At 47.8% G+C, this 15,854-nt stretch overlaps 1 protein-coding gene across 1 annotated transcript; it reads left to right on the top strand.

Annotated features, from left to right (window-relative positions):
• The first annotated feature begins 7,258 nt into the window (after positions 1-7,258).
• Positions 7,259-10,063, top strand: LOC149365556 (uncharacterized). The gene is made up of 3 exons (XM_089585918.1): positions 7,259-7,413; positions 8,508-8,644; positions 9,767-10,063. The coding sequence occupies exons 1-3, from the start codon at positions 7,284-7,286 to the stop codon at positions 9,932-9,934; spliced, it is 435 nt and encodes a 144-aa protein (XP_089442044.1). The 5' UTR covers positions 7,259-7,283; the 3' UTR covers positions 9,935-10,063.
• The last annotated feature ends 5,791 nt before the right edge of the window (positions 10,064-15,854 follow it).

Below are 15,854 nucleotides of genomic sequence, written 5' to 3'. Positions count from 1 at the left end.
TGCATGTAATGAAGCAATGCCTGGCGCCGGAAAGTCCGGCCTGCTCACTGGCAAATCATCAGTACTTCGTTTGCCAAATCCCCATAGGAAGCCAGAAAGCACCACTACCGCACGCCCCAGTCTGACTGGATGAGATTAACGAGTTTGTAGGAATACGGTGGCCGCAGCTGGAAAAGGACAAAGTTTATTGAAGAGACATGGAGAGGCCTTTGCCCTTCAGTGGGCTTAGTCAGGCTGATGATAATGATGATGATGATGACAACACAGATAAGGAAAACGAACAAAAGGAACTCGTCTCGTGATGTCTACTAGAAGGGCGGAGGGCGGACGGTCAGACCAATCTTAACCTTCGAAAAGGCTGCAAGAGGTACTGGCCAGATTCAGCGATGCAATCAGAAAATTTGTTTTCTCAGATTATTTCAGGAGGATGCATCCCAGAGAAAGGCTTACCATTATATGAGAATTTGTAAGTCCTACAGAGCATGTTTTATGACCAATTGAAAGAGAGCACTGTTACTTCTGCATTTTGGCAAGGATACCAAGGTTTCAATGCAAAAAGCCATGGGTAAACTGTAGAACTTCACAGTAGTTTCGAATTCGACAGATAATCCAATTGGATTCTTCGCACACGCACAAAAATCGTACTTCTTTTCAGCTTGTGTAATTAACTGCCTGTATGAAAGATTAGCACAGAAAAAGAAATGTCTCGCTTTCGGCTACGAAGCGCTATTGCGAAGGTAACGACAGCAGCGCAAGGGAACTCCCTCGAACATTTTATCCCCGTAAAGAGAACGACCCATATTGTCATCTGTCTATCATTCAGTTTATGAAAGCAGCAGCGCTGAAGGTTATGATCGATTTTTTCTAACCGAGAACCGATTTCAAATAGATGGGCAGTATACGTGAAGAGCACAAGACTTTTATTACGAGGTTGTAAAATTGTCCGTAAAAGTTGCAGAAATACATTTTTAACGCGCTACCCCTGCGCTACCTGCTGCGAGAGTTGATCGATGGGTTTAAGCCGACCTTTTATGACCATCTTGAAAAAGAGGCGACGGTGCGGTCCTGAGCCAGTCGGAATAACTTTAATAGTCTATGCTGCCGCGTAGTCACCTCACGTCCCCAATCCAATCCTATTCCAGTCTTATTCACCCCATTTCCTCCGTCGTACTCCATACACGCTAACTCACAAATTCCCGTCTTGCATCGAGCAAGCTAAAGCTGAACTCTCCCGCTACAGGCCCGAAACTTCCCTGTGAGTTTTTTTTTTTTTTTTTTGCAGCAGGTGAACGCAGGAGCTTTCGGCAGAGGGCGGCAGAAAGTTACGTGGGCGGATGAGATTAAGAATATTGCGGGATAGATGGACCGTAGCTAGCATAGGACAGGATTAAATTGAGAAATATGGGAGAGGCTTTAGTCCTGCAGTGGGCGTAGTCAGGCTGATGATGATGACTCTTGCCGCGCTGACCACGGGCTTAGAAAGATTGACTGAACTGCGTAGGCTACGGCTATAGTGAACTAGAACGGCGTAGATAAAATATTCGGCGACAGCCATGATGGCGCACCATTATCCCCTTTCTTTCCTTCTTCCTATCTTCTTTTTTCCACTGGGTTGGCTTTTGTCTTCTTCCCTTCTTCTAGCTCTTCTCTTTTTTTCCATTATCCTTCCTTCTGTGCTCCGCCGCGGTGGCTGAGTGGTTACGGCTCCGTGGTTACGGCGCTCGGCTGCTGGCCCGAAAGACGCGGGTTCGATTCCGGCCGCGGCGGCCGAATTTCGATGGAGGCAAAATTCTAGAGGCCCGTGTATTGTGCGATGTCAGTGCACGTTAAAGAACCCCAGGTGGTCGAAATTTCCGGAGCCCTTCACTACGGCGTCCCTCATAGCCTGAGTAGCTTTGGGACGTTAAACCCCAATAAACTAAACCAAACCTTCTTCTTCTACACCTTCTTTCTGTCCTCCTCCAAACTATTGGCTTGCGGATTTCTAGGTTTACGACAAATGGCTTCAGTTACACGGCTATACGGAGTTGGGTCCCAGTAACGACTCTCGCCGTAATAAAAAAAAAATCGCCTTCGCCGTGTGCCCTAAACTCCCGAGTTTACTTTCTTGCAAGCCATCGTGCTACAAAGTGGGACCTGGGCCTTAAAGGTCATGGAGCAGCGTAAAATGGAGCGGTGTAGATTGGAACGGTATGGAGTGGAGCGGTGTAGATTCTCGCTGCCTCGTACTGCGTCACTTTTCGCTGAATTATTATGTCTGCAAGCTAAGACCCAAGTGGCCCAGCAATTCACGTTGCTGTTTACGGCCGGCCAGAACTGGTTCCTCGAAGAAATGATTGGAACTTGTACTTAAATTCTTGACGAAATGCGGGGTCCGCTGATTTCACGAGAACAGCGAACTGCCGCCCCTGGTGTCCGCTTATTGAAGCAATTCGTTGTCCGACCTAAACCTGTCCTGTGACATGCGTGAGTTCATTGTGACGATTAACGACCGACGCAGTGCTATTCAAGAGTTCGCTTGGCAGCGACTGCACCCATCCGTCCGATATTGTAGGATTCATTGTCCACGCAAAACAATGCTTCGAGTGCATAGGCATTTGCACTTCGGCCTCCCAACTCTCTCGAGATAAATGGCTGGCAGGGAGAAGCCGGCCCAACTTGGCAGCGCGTGTTGTGCAATCAGAAACAAGCAGATATTATTCCATTGTGCGGGTGACATGTGCAGGCATAGATAAGAGCGAAACGCTTCAGCGGTGCTTTAAATAAGCAAAAGACCATATGAAGGGTTGCAGCTGGTGGGCGTAGCCTTACATTCATCTAGAATTACATTTCGTAAAGCGAAGATGAATAGTGTTCATACTGAAAACTGCGCAAAAAACGAAGACACAGAACGAGAAGGCACGACACGGGCGCAGACTATCAACTGAATTTTTATTTACATGGGAGTATATCGGCCAGACAGGGCGTTGTGTAAACGAGTGGATGGCAGAGCATCGTAGGTTGTTGAAGGGCGCGGCTTCCTCCAATCTCGCCGTGCATTGTAAGGGTTGCGAAAAATGCTACCCTCATTTGAACAAGACCAGCGTCTTGTTCAAACAGCGATCAGGTATGCAGGGAGATGGTGGAGGCTTACCTAATCAAGAAACACTCAGATTCCTGTGTGGCATCACCATCTGTGGCCTTGCTTGATAGGGAGATAACCTTTTTGGCCAGTTTTCTTAAGGCGAGCAGGTGATATGGGTCTTTGGCGTGATATCAGCGTGACCGTTAAGGTTGTCGTGGTTTTGTTTGTGCGCAGTTTTTTTGGAAGTGTATTTGACGGTCGTATCACGGTGCACGCGAAGGGATAGTGGGTGATTGAGTTTTTGGGATGATTTTCGCGGTTGTTGTGTTTTTGTGCTTGTCTCACTGTGGCCAGAAGATACTTATATAGGCCTCTTCATGTGAATAAAAATTCAGTTGATAGTCTGCGCCCGTGTCGTGCCTTCTCGTTCTGTGTCTTCGTTTTTTGCGCAGTTTTCAGTACGAATTCCTACCAACTAGCCCAGTTTACCGTTCTTAAGAATAGTGTGACACACAAACTCAAATTATAAAACGGTTTGGTTTGGTTTATGGGGTTTAACGTCCCAAAGCGACTAAGGCTATGAGAGACGCCGTGGTGGAGGGCTCCGGAAATTTCGACCACCTGGGGTTCTTTAACGTGCACTGACATCGCGCAGTACACCGGCCTCCGGCATTTCGCCTTTACCAAATGCAACCGCCCAGGCCAGGATCGAAGCCGCGTCTTCCGGGTCAGCAGCCGAGCGCCATAAGCATAAGCCGCCGCTGCGGCCAAACGTTATCGGGTTTTCCTTCCTCTATATGCCTTTAGGGGGCCGTCATCCCATGTAGAGCACAAGGTGACTGTGCCACAAGTTTGGCTTCAAGCTCAATTCTTTCTGGTCATTAGCAATATGTGGCTGCAATTTTTAAACAGAGCTATTTCGGTGTCTAGCTGCAAGAAACTTTTATTCGCGAATTTTTGTGCAGCTCAGCAGTATTACTAGCTGGTATACTATAGCAGGAATTTCCTCTTTACGTCGATTTCGATCATTATGGTTTCTCTCTACTACGCATCCGCATATCCATCTTTAAGCCCGGTGCTATCGCAGCGCCACAGTGCCCCTGGCAAGCACCACGCCGGCAACCATCAGATCAAAATCATTATTCACCAATGTATTCCCACTGCAGGACCAAGCCCTTTCGATATCTCTCCAATTAACCTTGTCCTATGCTATCTGCGGATCGTTGTTCCCACAAGCTTTTTTATCTTATCCGTCCACCTGACTTTCAGCCACCCCCCGCTACGCTTCCCTTTTCTTGGTATTCACTCCATTACCCTTAAAGAGACCCGTTATCTTTCATACTCGCTGCATGCCCTGGCGATGCTAATATTCTTCTTCTTGAATTCGGCTAGGATGTCATTAACTCGCTTATGTTCCCTCACCCACTCTTCCCGCTTCAGGCCTCTTAACGTTACAACTATCATTTTTCTTTCTATAGCTCGCTGCGTTGTCCTTAATTTGAACCCTTTTCGTTAGTCTCCACGTTTCTGCCCTATAGGTGAGTGCCGGTAAGGTACGGCTCATATTCAACTGTCCTCTTGGGGGATGATGGTAAAGTGCCAGTCATGATCTGAGAGTACCTGCCAAATGCACTCATGCCCACCACTATTAATCCCCAAGTTTTATAACTCTCGCGACGTGGTCATAGATCTCTACGAAGATTAGGCCAAAACATTCACCCGTCGTTTACCCTTGCGGTCACAGGAATTTCAGCTACAGCTGGGGAGGTGAGAGATGCTGACGCCACTAAGAGGGTTAAAAAACGGCGGGCAGATTGTGGGCTATATGTTTCTGTTCTCTTCTCTTCCTTCTTCCTACCTCTTGCTCCCTTTTGTGCAGTAACCATGCAGTTAAAGGTGCACTGAAGAGGAATCTGAACTCGTCTTTTTGCTGCGGGAACTCGATCTATACGTTCCGAGTATTGTTAGAAACTTCAACTCATTGCCCTGTGCGGCCGATTTCCCTAATTAAACCGAATTAAAGTCAGGCTCCCGTCTTTATTTTTGAATTCTCCCCGTACGGTGGGCGGAGTCGACCAACGCGCAGAGTGCCTTTCAGCCAGCTCCGTGGAGGCTTCGCTTTCGCTTTATTTTGTTTTTTAGTTTTCCGTGAATAAATAGTTTCATTCGCAGATAATATAGCCGCAAAATAAGCCCGCAGAAATAAAAATACGCGCGGACTATTTGCTTCTACGGATTGCTACGTATTACTCCGCCGATGGCAGAGCGGCAAGCAGCCACGGGACTGGTTGAAAGGCACTCCGCGCGTTGGTCGACTCCGCCCACCGTACAGGGGAGAATTAAAAAAAAAGGTGGGAGCCGGACGTTAATGAGATTTAATTAGGGAAATCGGCCACACAGGGCAATAAATCAGAGTTTCTAAGAATGCTCGCAACGCGTAGATTGAGTTCCCGCGGCAAAAAAGACGAGTTCAGATTCCTCTTCACGCACATTTAAGGGGACGAAGGGGGGATGGGGGGGAAGGTGAGGTGGGGTTATCTGGACGTCGCAGATGACAACGCGCCGCACACTGTAAGCGTTTTAAGTGATATCGTTTGTGGGGTTTAAATATTGGGGATATAAATCCGTTCTCCCCGCTTAAGCGCGGCTGACTCAGTTCAAAACCGCGTGGACCCCACCCCGTGGTCGCGTACGCTACCGAGCGCACGCCGACCACGGCGGGCCTTGCTCTACGGGAACAAAGGAACGACACATTGGCTGACACAAACAAGGCATTTATTGCTATAACAACAATAACGCCAGCTAGCAACAAAATACACTGAGGAATCGAGGATGTCCGACTCACCAGCACGGTTACGAGCGAACGTTCGCCCACGGTAGGGCAGAGGGAAAACTCCGATGTCGGACGGGACGGGCTTGGCGAGAGCAAGTTCCGACCAAGAGGCGCCCGTCGACGAAGAGCGGAGCCGCCAGCGAAACGTCCGCGAGCTTCCCGGTCCCTGGGAGAAGAGAGAGAGCCTTCCCCCGCGCGCGAGTGGCAAAACACGCCATCCGTGGCGCTGCTGTCGCTGCGACGCGAGCGCCCTCCCCTGTTAGTTACAGTAACCCAACTGAGAAGAGTGCGTTGCGGAGGAGCTAACTACAGTAGGGGGTGCAATGCGGGAAAGTGAACGCAGAGGACGAAGGCGTCCCCACACGTTAAAGTCCCCGTTAACCAGAAAATTCGGTGTCGGCGTTGTCAGCATCGGCGCTGTGAGCGAAAAATCGCGCGCATGGCTCCGGCAGATGGTCACGTGACCTTGCGGCGTCATCACAACCTCCCACCGGATAGTGAGCAAACTGCCCATCGCGGTAGGTCGCAGTTAAATTATGATTATTCGCTGGGAAAGAGCACCTTGTGCCGTACAAGGCCTAGCGCTGAGGGCACCGGCGCATTTCTCAACCGCTGCGCCACTGTGCTATAGGAGGGCATATAAAGTATGGTGGAAAAAACAGCGCAAACTAAGACAGAAAACACAGAAAAGAGGGGAGACACTACAAGCGCTGACTCGCAACTAAGGTTTATTAGAAAGAACAGAACACAATATATACAAAAACCACCCACGACTGCGTACGTCATAACATACGTGCAAGCGTGCAAGATGATCTAAACAGAAGCATCGCGCGTGTGCACCCGGTTATTTAAGTACCTAAATTCCAATTCTGACAAGGCCACTGAAGGATCACTCACGCACCGTTTGCCGGTTTTTCGGATAAAGAACGCTTCCATCGGCTCCCGGGTCACCTTATCTTGGTGGAAAAAAAGCACGTCAGTTTTCGGGAAAAGGGGTGTGCATTTGCAAACCCGGCAGTGTGCGGGAAGATTGTCTCGCGAGTCACTGCCGAGTAGGTTGCGGTGCTCAAAGAGCCTTACATTTACAATATAAAGTAAAATTAAAGTGAGAAATCGACCAGATAATCAAATAATAATGATAACGCTATTTTTTTGTATGTGTGTGCGTGTTAGCACAGTGTTGTTACGTACCTGATAGAGGCGTCAACACGGTTTTTGCCGCCAGGCGTGCGTAAGACTGAACACGCAACAACGTAATGACAACGTAATGACAACAACGTAAAGCATTCAGCTTTATGCTGAACGCTTTCAGTGTGAACGAGCCAGCCCTTTGCGACAGCTCTCTTTGTTCCTCCAGGTACGGTGGCATCTCAGCAGTGGACGGCAATGACGTGGAAAAGTTTACGATTGGTCTTGGCTTTAGCAATCGCTCTGATTCCTGTAGCGTCTGCCAAGAGCGTGTCACAGCCCGAAAAGTTAAACATCGATGGAGTCCAAGCATCAGATGATTACGTCAGTGAGTATAAACGGTAGCAAAAGTTGGCTGTTCAATCATCGGTGGTTGGAGAGGATGCATTTTTTTTTCTGCATATGAGCACGCGGCCGTACCCAGATATGCACAGTGGTCGTCTAAGCAGCACGATGGAGTTTACCGGGGCTGCTAACCATAGGTTGGAACAAAGTTCGACGCAGCTGAGAGAGACCTGGCTGTTTCTCTGATTGAGAATCGAACTGTGAACATTAAGATTCCAAGGCCACTGCTTTGAAAATCAGGACGTCACCCTGCCAAAGGCAGGAAACGCTTGGAGTTGGGAAAACTGCTGGTGAAGCACACAAGCCGTGCCGAGGCTACAAACATAACAGAAAATACAACGCACAGGAACGTATTGTTTAGCTGGTTGGAGCATGGCGCTGCGTTAAGACACTGGCGCTAACTGAGCAAGAGCATTTCACGCTAATGAGCGCACGTCACAAGTCAGTACGCCTGTCACATGCTCTCTGCCCGCTCGCCGCTCCCAGGGGGCGCTGCGAAAGGATCATGTGACTGGCACGCCAGTGCATGACGCACGCTCGTAGGCGTGGCTAGCTTTCTGGCCGCTCGATATTAGGTTCAGTTTTGTGTGGCCCGAAAATTGCTTGTCCTACAGGGGCGACGAGAATGGCATTTTCTAAATTCCAAAAACTAACATGGGCATTACTTACGGTGGGCTACAAGCCTTTCCATAAATAAAAGGAATGTCGGCAGTAGTTAAGAAGTTACTTATTCTACATTAGTTAACCTGCCTGCCAGTGAGCACATATTTGTATTTTGAAGCAGTACAACGCTGACAATGCTATGCCGAAAAAAAAACTTTGTTCTAACTCAAACGATCATTTTCTTAAAAAGTGAGGACTGTTTTAGGTGAAACACTGTGTGTATATAGAGTCCCAAGATTATGATGAGCTAATGTTCTGTACTTAAGCAGGGATTACAAAGATGAACAACCACTAGAAATTCTCATGGACTTAAACATATGCGGGTTCGTTAACATTTTCTGACAGTTTTAAGAGTGTACAAAACACCATTGTCTAATTTCTCTCCCTCACAAAATGCCTCTTCGCTCTCCCCAGATCCAATAGCTGTGGTGCAGCAGGGCCTCAGCCTTGGCAAGGGCATCATTGCCGCCATCATCATAGGAGTCCTTCTGGTCGTCGTTGGCATCATCGTGTGCTGCGTTTGCATGTGCAGGGCATGCGCTGGCAAAAAGGTGGGTACAGGGCTGCGTACCTGGCCTATAATAATCGGTCATCTTCGCAAGAAGCATTATTGAACTTTACAAATGGCCTCGGTGATTTCATGGACGAGATGCTTGGCGCTCCACAGTTACACAGTATCATTCGCAGCCCTCCGAATGCATTGTAACTATTACATAAAGGCGTCATGTCATGCATAGTGTATTGAGCTCTTTGCAGTCTCTGTGTCGCAGAGCTCCCCTCGTTTCTCTCACCAGGTAGCTTGGAAACATCTACAAAACTTCGACGGAGAGCTTGTATGAGAGAATGCGAAGTTACCACCGATAAGCACACACGCTTTTTCCGATTAGTTCTGCATATTCTGCATATATGGGAATTAACTCATTACGCTACCACGTCATACCCTTAAAGCGTACCTAAGTGTCCCATCCAATTTTTAACATACGGAATTTAAGCAGAAAGGCAAGCTATATTACCGCTCGGTCAAACGTCATTGGACCGGTAGCCGCTTTAATGTGTTGTCCTTGCTACCATCCCTTGCTCAAAACAGTCCGTCCGGTGTTGTGTGATGCCGCCACTCTCCACAAGACCTCCGCTATCTACTTTTGCCCTCCTTTTCACTCGACTCTTCCGAATCCCAGTCCCGTAACTGCCCCGTCTAGCCCCGTAACTGCCGAAACATTTCTGAATGCTCCTCTATAACCGCCACCTTGCAAAGAGAAAGAGAACAAGAAATTGTTGGGCCATCACCTGCGGTATGTCGATAGAACCCGAACGCGGCGGCCGCGGTTGATTTGTGCATCGCGGAGTTACAGTTACTGCCCTATTTCCTCTCGTAAGCAGCAATTATTTTCAGCAGTGATTGGGTGTTCTCGCCCTCTCAGTGCACCTGCGAAGCTTGCGCGAAAGCTAGCAAATATAAGTATGTAATAAAAGGTAGTAGCAGGTTGCTCGCTTTGCCAACGCCGGCTCACCAGGCTGGCATTGAAATCGAGGAGGCGCTGCCGTAGATGTATTTGCTTGAATGGGTGACCGTGGCTGACGTCAGAGACGGACAGTTGAAGATCATTGGCAGGGCTTGATGAGCAACAGTGAAGTCAACCAAGATGATGATGGTGATTACTCTATCAACGCAGGAGGTGCACACTGTTGTCTACACTGGTAACCCGAACCAGCCACCGCCGCCGCAGCATCAGCAATGGCCGCCAGGGGCGCAACCTACCACACCACCTCAAGCTTACTGCCCGCCTCAAGCCCCGCCCTACCATCCAGGCCCGCCCAATGGACAACAGCACAAGTTTTAGACGCGAATTAAAACGCACTTGCCAGCACGAAAGCATCGGCGCACACCGCATGCAGGATTATGTCCATGAAACTTTACAATGCGTAAAAAAATAAACGGAAGAAAATAAATACTAGTCTTTTGGGATTAAGCGGGTCTTTCATTGCGTTTTTTTTTTCCTGCTTGCTTAATGAGTTCGCCGTGATCAACAAGTAAAGGCTGAGCTGGTGGCTTCGAGTTTCGAGACAAAATTGTCTGCACTTCTGTGATTTCCGCTGGTGTAGCTCCGCAGAGGACGTCCTCCACCCAGGGAGCACCAAACAGTAGAATAATATAAATTTATTGTCGAAGCGTCATAACGCTATATGTTACATCGTAACACTAACGGTAGAAATTATCAAATAACTTTCCACGTTGTGATGTAAACATAAGATTAACTTCACGGACTGAACAGTATGCTAATTATGTGCTCCAAAACGCTATTTGAATGTTAAAATCACGAATATAAAGAAACAGCGCAAATTCTAATGTTATTACAGCGTTTAAACTGTCACCATAAAACAACGTTGACAACATTTCTGAGTAATGCATTTCAAATTTTTTTCTCACTCTTTTTACACTAATCTTGTTTTTGAACTACCAGAACTTTTTAGTTAATATCTCAGATGATGCTTGGAATATCACATCCCAATCATTCGATTTGAAATATTTGCATGTTAACCATTTCCCCTCTCACTTATGACACTCCTCGGTACCAGCGATATCTTGAGGTCATGCCATCCGTTAGGAAGTGAGTGCAGGCGTTGGTTGTATTAGTTGTGTATATGTTGTGTTATAAGCTGCGTACACTCACAAATGGTGGCTCTCCTGTGGCAGGGTTACTTCGCCATTTTAACGAAAGTTGTATATTTTTTGTTGAAATTCTTAATTAAGGTCACGACAACGTAATCCCAAACCTTATTTGTAGCACTTTTAAGAACGATACAAAAAAGTGCTAAGACCAATGTAATGACGCTTGACCTAAATAAATAACTAACACAAAGGCGAAATGAAGGCGAACATTTTGTTAAGTTATGTGCAGCAGCAGGGAATTCTCACTGAAGAACTGCCGCACATTAGTACAATATATTAATGATTGAGTACGTTTTATGCAGTTGATTACATCGCATTTTCTACTGCGTGTAGCATGCATGCCATCATAAAAAAAAGAAAACAAGATAAACTCCTATGTGAAACATGCGGACTTGAGCTTACAGTAAACCACGTTCTATTCACGTGCAAAAAACTCAAAACGCTAGGAAAAAAAAAAACAATGTTTCTTTTTTACAACGAACACATCTGCTTTAATACAACGGTTCTCATGCATGCAAAATGCCCTTGTGGATTTGTTCTCTATATTTTGGTACCTAAAAGAAGCAGATGCATTAAACAAACTGCAGGTTTAAAAAATCTTAGTCCATTAAAGAAAACAAGCTGACATTTAAAACCTGTGTTCGGCACTTGATAGATTCAGCCGCTTGTGGGCCATAAAGGTCAAAAGCAGCAAGCTTCGGTCTTACAAATTTAATGATACTGTCAAGCGGTGAGGTGGCACATTACAACTTCCCTGCAGCTTTCACGGGCCGGCGCTCCTTCACTCTGACATTCGTGAGAGAGATGGTAGTGAAAGATGCGAATCGATTGGAAGCAGAAAGAATACAGGGCACGAGAACCCAATAACAGAGGGAGTCGCCTTCACTAGTGTATGAGAAAAACTACACAAATAACAGTGAACGAAGAAGGTAGTAAGAAACAAAAGTAAGGAGGTCCCGAACACTACGACTACCTCACTGAAATGTATACGCGAAAGAAGTCGACAGTCTCTGAAATAAAGGAATGGACAGGAAAATATTTTTTTTTTCCTTAGGGCCAGGAACATATGAATATTGTCACGTTGTAGTGACGGCAGTCCAGCGGTCAGGAAGACACAAGAAAGACTTGCAAACGAAGCTCTTTATTTGGGCTGACTTGCGCCCGTAAAAGAACTGAATCACCCGGTGGCGGCGTAAGCAACAAGCGTGCTTGTCAATCGTCGAACTATGAATGTCCGCTGCTCGTGGCATCGTTCAATTTAAAGCCGGCTAGGAAACTTCGAGGTACCAGGTCGAGATCATCTAGAGTAATCTAGGAACACGTAGGCGAAGCTGTTCATGGCTGTGAACAATCGAGATTAGTCCGGTCGCTTCTCGCGTCAGGAACAAAAATGATAACGCCCCTTTTCTGCGGCCTTGCGCGAACGAACAGACGCTACAACGATACGTGGTATTACCCCCCTCGCAAAGAAGCATCGTCTCGATGCTTTAAAATGAAAATAAACGCGGAGAATGCGAACTTCGAGTCCTTTAGCGTTCGTAATAAGGTTTAAGGGCAGCGGTAAAAGCTTCAAGTCTGGCTCTGTCGTCGTCGTCGTAGTTGTCGTCGGCGTAGTCGTCGTCGTCGTAGTCGTCGTCGTCGTAGGGGTCGTCGTCGTAGGGGCCGTCGTCGTAGGGGCCGTCGTCGTAGGGGCCGTCGTCGTAGGTGTCGTCGTCGTAGGGGTCGTCGTCGTAGTTGAGGCATAGTCTTGTGTTTTCGTCGATGGACAGTCTTAGTTCTTGCGCTCAGAAGCAACCTCACCTCCAGAGGCTGCTTTATTCAGTTTAACCCTCGGGGGTCGGGGGAGCGTCGGCTAGGAGATACATAGCGCGGTGACGTTGGCGACGGAGAACGAGATGGGCGGCCCAACGCAAGAACTCTTCGATTGCGGCTGGTCGCAGGCCAGGTCGGGGTCGTGGGGCGTCGTAATAAAATCCTCGGATGCCCATTCTCCTGTATGGGTAGTACCGGAGAATGTCACCGGCTTCTCCGCAGTGGAAGCATAGTTGGCGGCGCTGGTCGGGTGTTGTCCACTCGTCGCATTTTTTAGGCCGTGTGCGACGCTCGTAGGACGGGCGAGTTGGGGCGAGAGGGCGGCGCTCCAGAGCAGCTGGTTAATGGCGATAGGGGCTTAGGTGCCGTCGTCGAGGTGCAGGACGGCGCACTGCTGCAGCGTAAGTCATGGCTGGAGGCTCCAAGAGGCTGCGTGGTAGACTGGAGTCAAGTCCTCCGGTGAATGACTCGAAGGGCTGGCGTCGCGGCTTGCTGGGGGTGTCCGGTACATGGAAGGCTACCCAGCACCTCCACCAGATCTCACGTTGTAGTGACGGCAGTCCAGCGGTCAGGAAGACACAAGAAAGACTTGCAAACGAAGCTCTTTATTTGGGCTGACTTGCGCCCGTAAAAGAACTGAATCACTCGGTGGCGGCGTAAGCAACGAGCGTGCTTGTCAATCGTCGAACTATGAATGTCCGCTGCTCGTGGCATCGTTCAATTTAAAGCCGGCTAGGAAACTTCGAGGTACCAGGTCGAGATCATCTAGAGTAATCTAGGAACACGTAGGCGAAGCTGTTCATGGCTGTGAACAATCGAGATTAGTCCGGTCGCTTCTCGCGTCAGGAACAAAAATGATAACACCCCTTTTCTGCGGCCTTGCGCGAACGACAGACGCTACAATGATACGTAGCAATATCAAGAAGGAATTTCTGGAGTAGTGACGCATGGTACTATCAGTGGGGAAAGGGTTCGGTTATTGAAGTGAAATGTGACTGCAATAAAACATATCTGCGGCAGCGGCCATCACTCCTTAAAATATACTTAAAATATGAGTGAACTGAAAGCCGCGATCCTGGAACAGGACATGCCAAGATAGGGACGATGCATACTTTTTTCTTACCAATGCACGCCTTGTTGTTGTGGGTATGTTCTTTCCCGGATTATTTTCGTGTCGCCCCCTCCTCTTTTGCGAAGTACTTACACTTTACGGCATTATCATAGACCATGTGTTCATGGGACAAGAAAAAGACGCGGAGATCAGAGTCCTTCGCTTCAATCTTCGTCTTCCCCCCTCGGTCACTCACCGGCCGGCCTTGACTAATGTCCGCTGCCGGCCACGCAAGAATGCCTGGATCGGTTCAGTTTTTTGAAGGTTAGGAGCAACCGCAAAGTTATAGTGGGCGATGCGCGGAGCGGATTACGAAGGAGGTGGAAGACGTTCTGGTGGTTGATTGTGTGCATGGTAGGGCCGCAGTTCTGCGACTACGGGACACGCGACACCTCACTCTGTGCTCGCCGTCATCGAAGCAGCGCCGCGATGACGACCACCTGCTCTGAAGCCATCGCCTCAACCTCTAAGGGGCGAATGTCCACCTGGCATTCCTCTAGGGCGGAAGCCTTTTAATGGCTCGTACTGTCGTCCGTTAGCAAAGAGTGTCACATGCGTTTAACTTAGGAACTAAAAAAGATAGAAGAAAACCAATGGCTTCTTCAGATAGAGGAGGAAAATATGAACCTAGAGGCCAGCTTTGAAGACTGTATATTAATTAGTTCACTAATCATCGGCAAAAATGTCGAAATTGCGTCGAAATAGTGCAGACGTCGATATAGCCACGGGAACAGTGTGACGTCACATACAGCGGTAGTTGTCACAGCATAGTGAAAATTATCACAGAATGCTCGGAAAAACGTCGGATTCGTGTCAAATTAGATGAGAAAATGTGCAGTTAAGCGTAATTAACTCTTAGGATCCCCGAAAAATGTATAATTTGGGTATCGATATAGACACGGGAACGGTGTGACGCCACATCCACCGGAAGTCGTCACGGCATACTGTCCTCGGCTTTCGCCTTTCAACACTTCAGCTGCCAAAGTGTCCTCGCAATTTTTTTTTATTTTGTAACACTGTAAACTCCTGTCTCTTTTATATTTGTGTTGAATCGCATAATTGTTGAGTTTTGCGTGTTGTAGTGCTCTGCATCTTGCTTTGCACTTTTCCTTGTTTTGAAATTTGTAGATTCCTCTTCTGCCTGTTTGTATTTAAGCTCGTTTTGTTATTCCCGCGGCAGATAGATAAAAAATAAATACTTTTTCTTGTTAATCTAGCTTCCCCGAGTCTTCCACGCTGTCGCCGGCGCACCGACACGCGTGCAACTTGCACGGCCTGACCGGCCTTAAAAAAAATTAGGTTTGGTTTGGTTTATGAGGTTTAACGTCCCAAAGCGACTAAGGCTATGAGAGACGCCGTAGTGGAGGGCTCCGGAAATTTCGACCACCTGGGGTTCTTTAACGTGCACTGACATCGCACAGTACACGGGCCTCTAGAATTTCTCCTCCAAAGAAATTCCAGCCGCCGCGGCCGGGATCGAACCCGCGTCTTTCGGGTCAGCAGCCGAGCACCATAGCCACTGAGCCACCGCGGCGGCTAAAAAAAATTAAAGTTGCCGAACGTTCCCTTTTACAGCAACATTGGTTAGCGTAACACGGCCCCTGTGTCTCTACGGCTTACGTCTGGCAGCCGTTACCTGACCAGTTTGGGACAGTAATTAACATTGATAATAAATCTCTCTCAATTCAACTGCTTTTATGTGACGTTTACGGGAAATTTTCTTAGCTCCAGACGATGTCTTAAAAATTCAAACCTCAGAAAAATCAAAGTGAAATATCCTACAGCAAAAAGGAATAAAATCCTTTAGGCGAATGGACGCACGAATGGTAGTTCAAGAACAACTGTTAGTTGTACGAGTGTTTGGTTTATTGGGGTTTAACGTCCCAAAGCAACCCAGGCTATGAGGGACGCCGTAGTGAAGGGCTCCGGAAAGTTCGACCGCCTGGGGTTCTTTAACGTGTACTGACATCGCACAGTACATGGGCGTACGCTTAAGACGTGATGCTTATGTACCATATTTGACGCATTCCCAAAACTTCCAAAAATGCATGGTGTGCTCATTGACAATAACTGCGGGGCCGCCCAAAATGTCCTGTTTGTGCCTTCGAAACAAAAGTCCAAGTTTGCTAACCAGATAGCGCCGACGCCTTGGTGGACGCTAGCGATT

Source organism: Amblyomma mixtum, chromosome 1, assembly GCF_055824585.1.
Source record: "Amblyomma mixtum isolate Tamu chromosome 1, ASM5582458v1, whole genome shotgun sequence".
NCBI classification, from domain to species: domain Eukaryota; kingdom Metazoa; phylum Arthropoda; class Arachnida; order Ixodida; family Ixodidae; genus Amblyomma; species Amblyomma mixtum.
The sequence above is the reverse complement of the archived record's forward strand: the minus strand, read 5'-3'. Positions and strand labels throughout refer to the sequence as shown.

Excerpts from the sequence above, each read along its gene's own strand:
- LOC149365556 (XM_089585918.1), top strand. The coding sequence starts at position 7,284 with ATGACGTGGAAAAGTTTACGATTGGTCTTGGCTTTAGCAATCGCTCTG. Across the intron at positions 7,414-8,507 it reads AGCATCAGATGATTACGTCA|ATCCAATAGCTGTGGTGCAG; the intron begins GTGAGTATAAAC and ends CGCTCTCCCCAG. Across the intron at positions 8,645-9,766 it reads GGGCATGCGCTGGCAAAAAG|GAGGTGCACACTGTTGTCTA; the intron begins GTGGGTACAGGG and ends CTATCAACGCAG.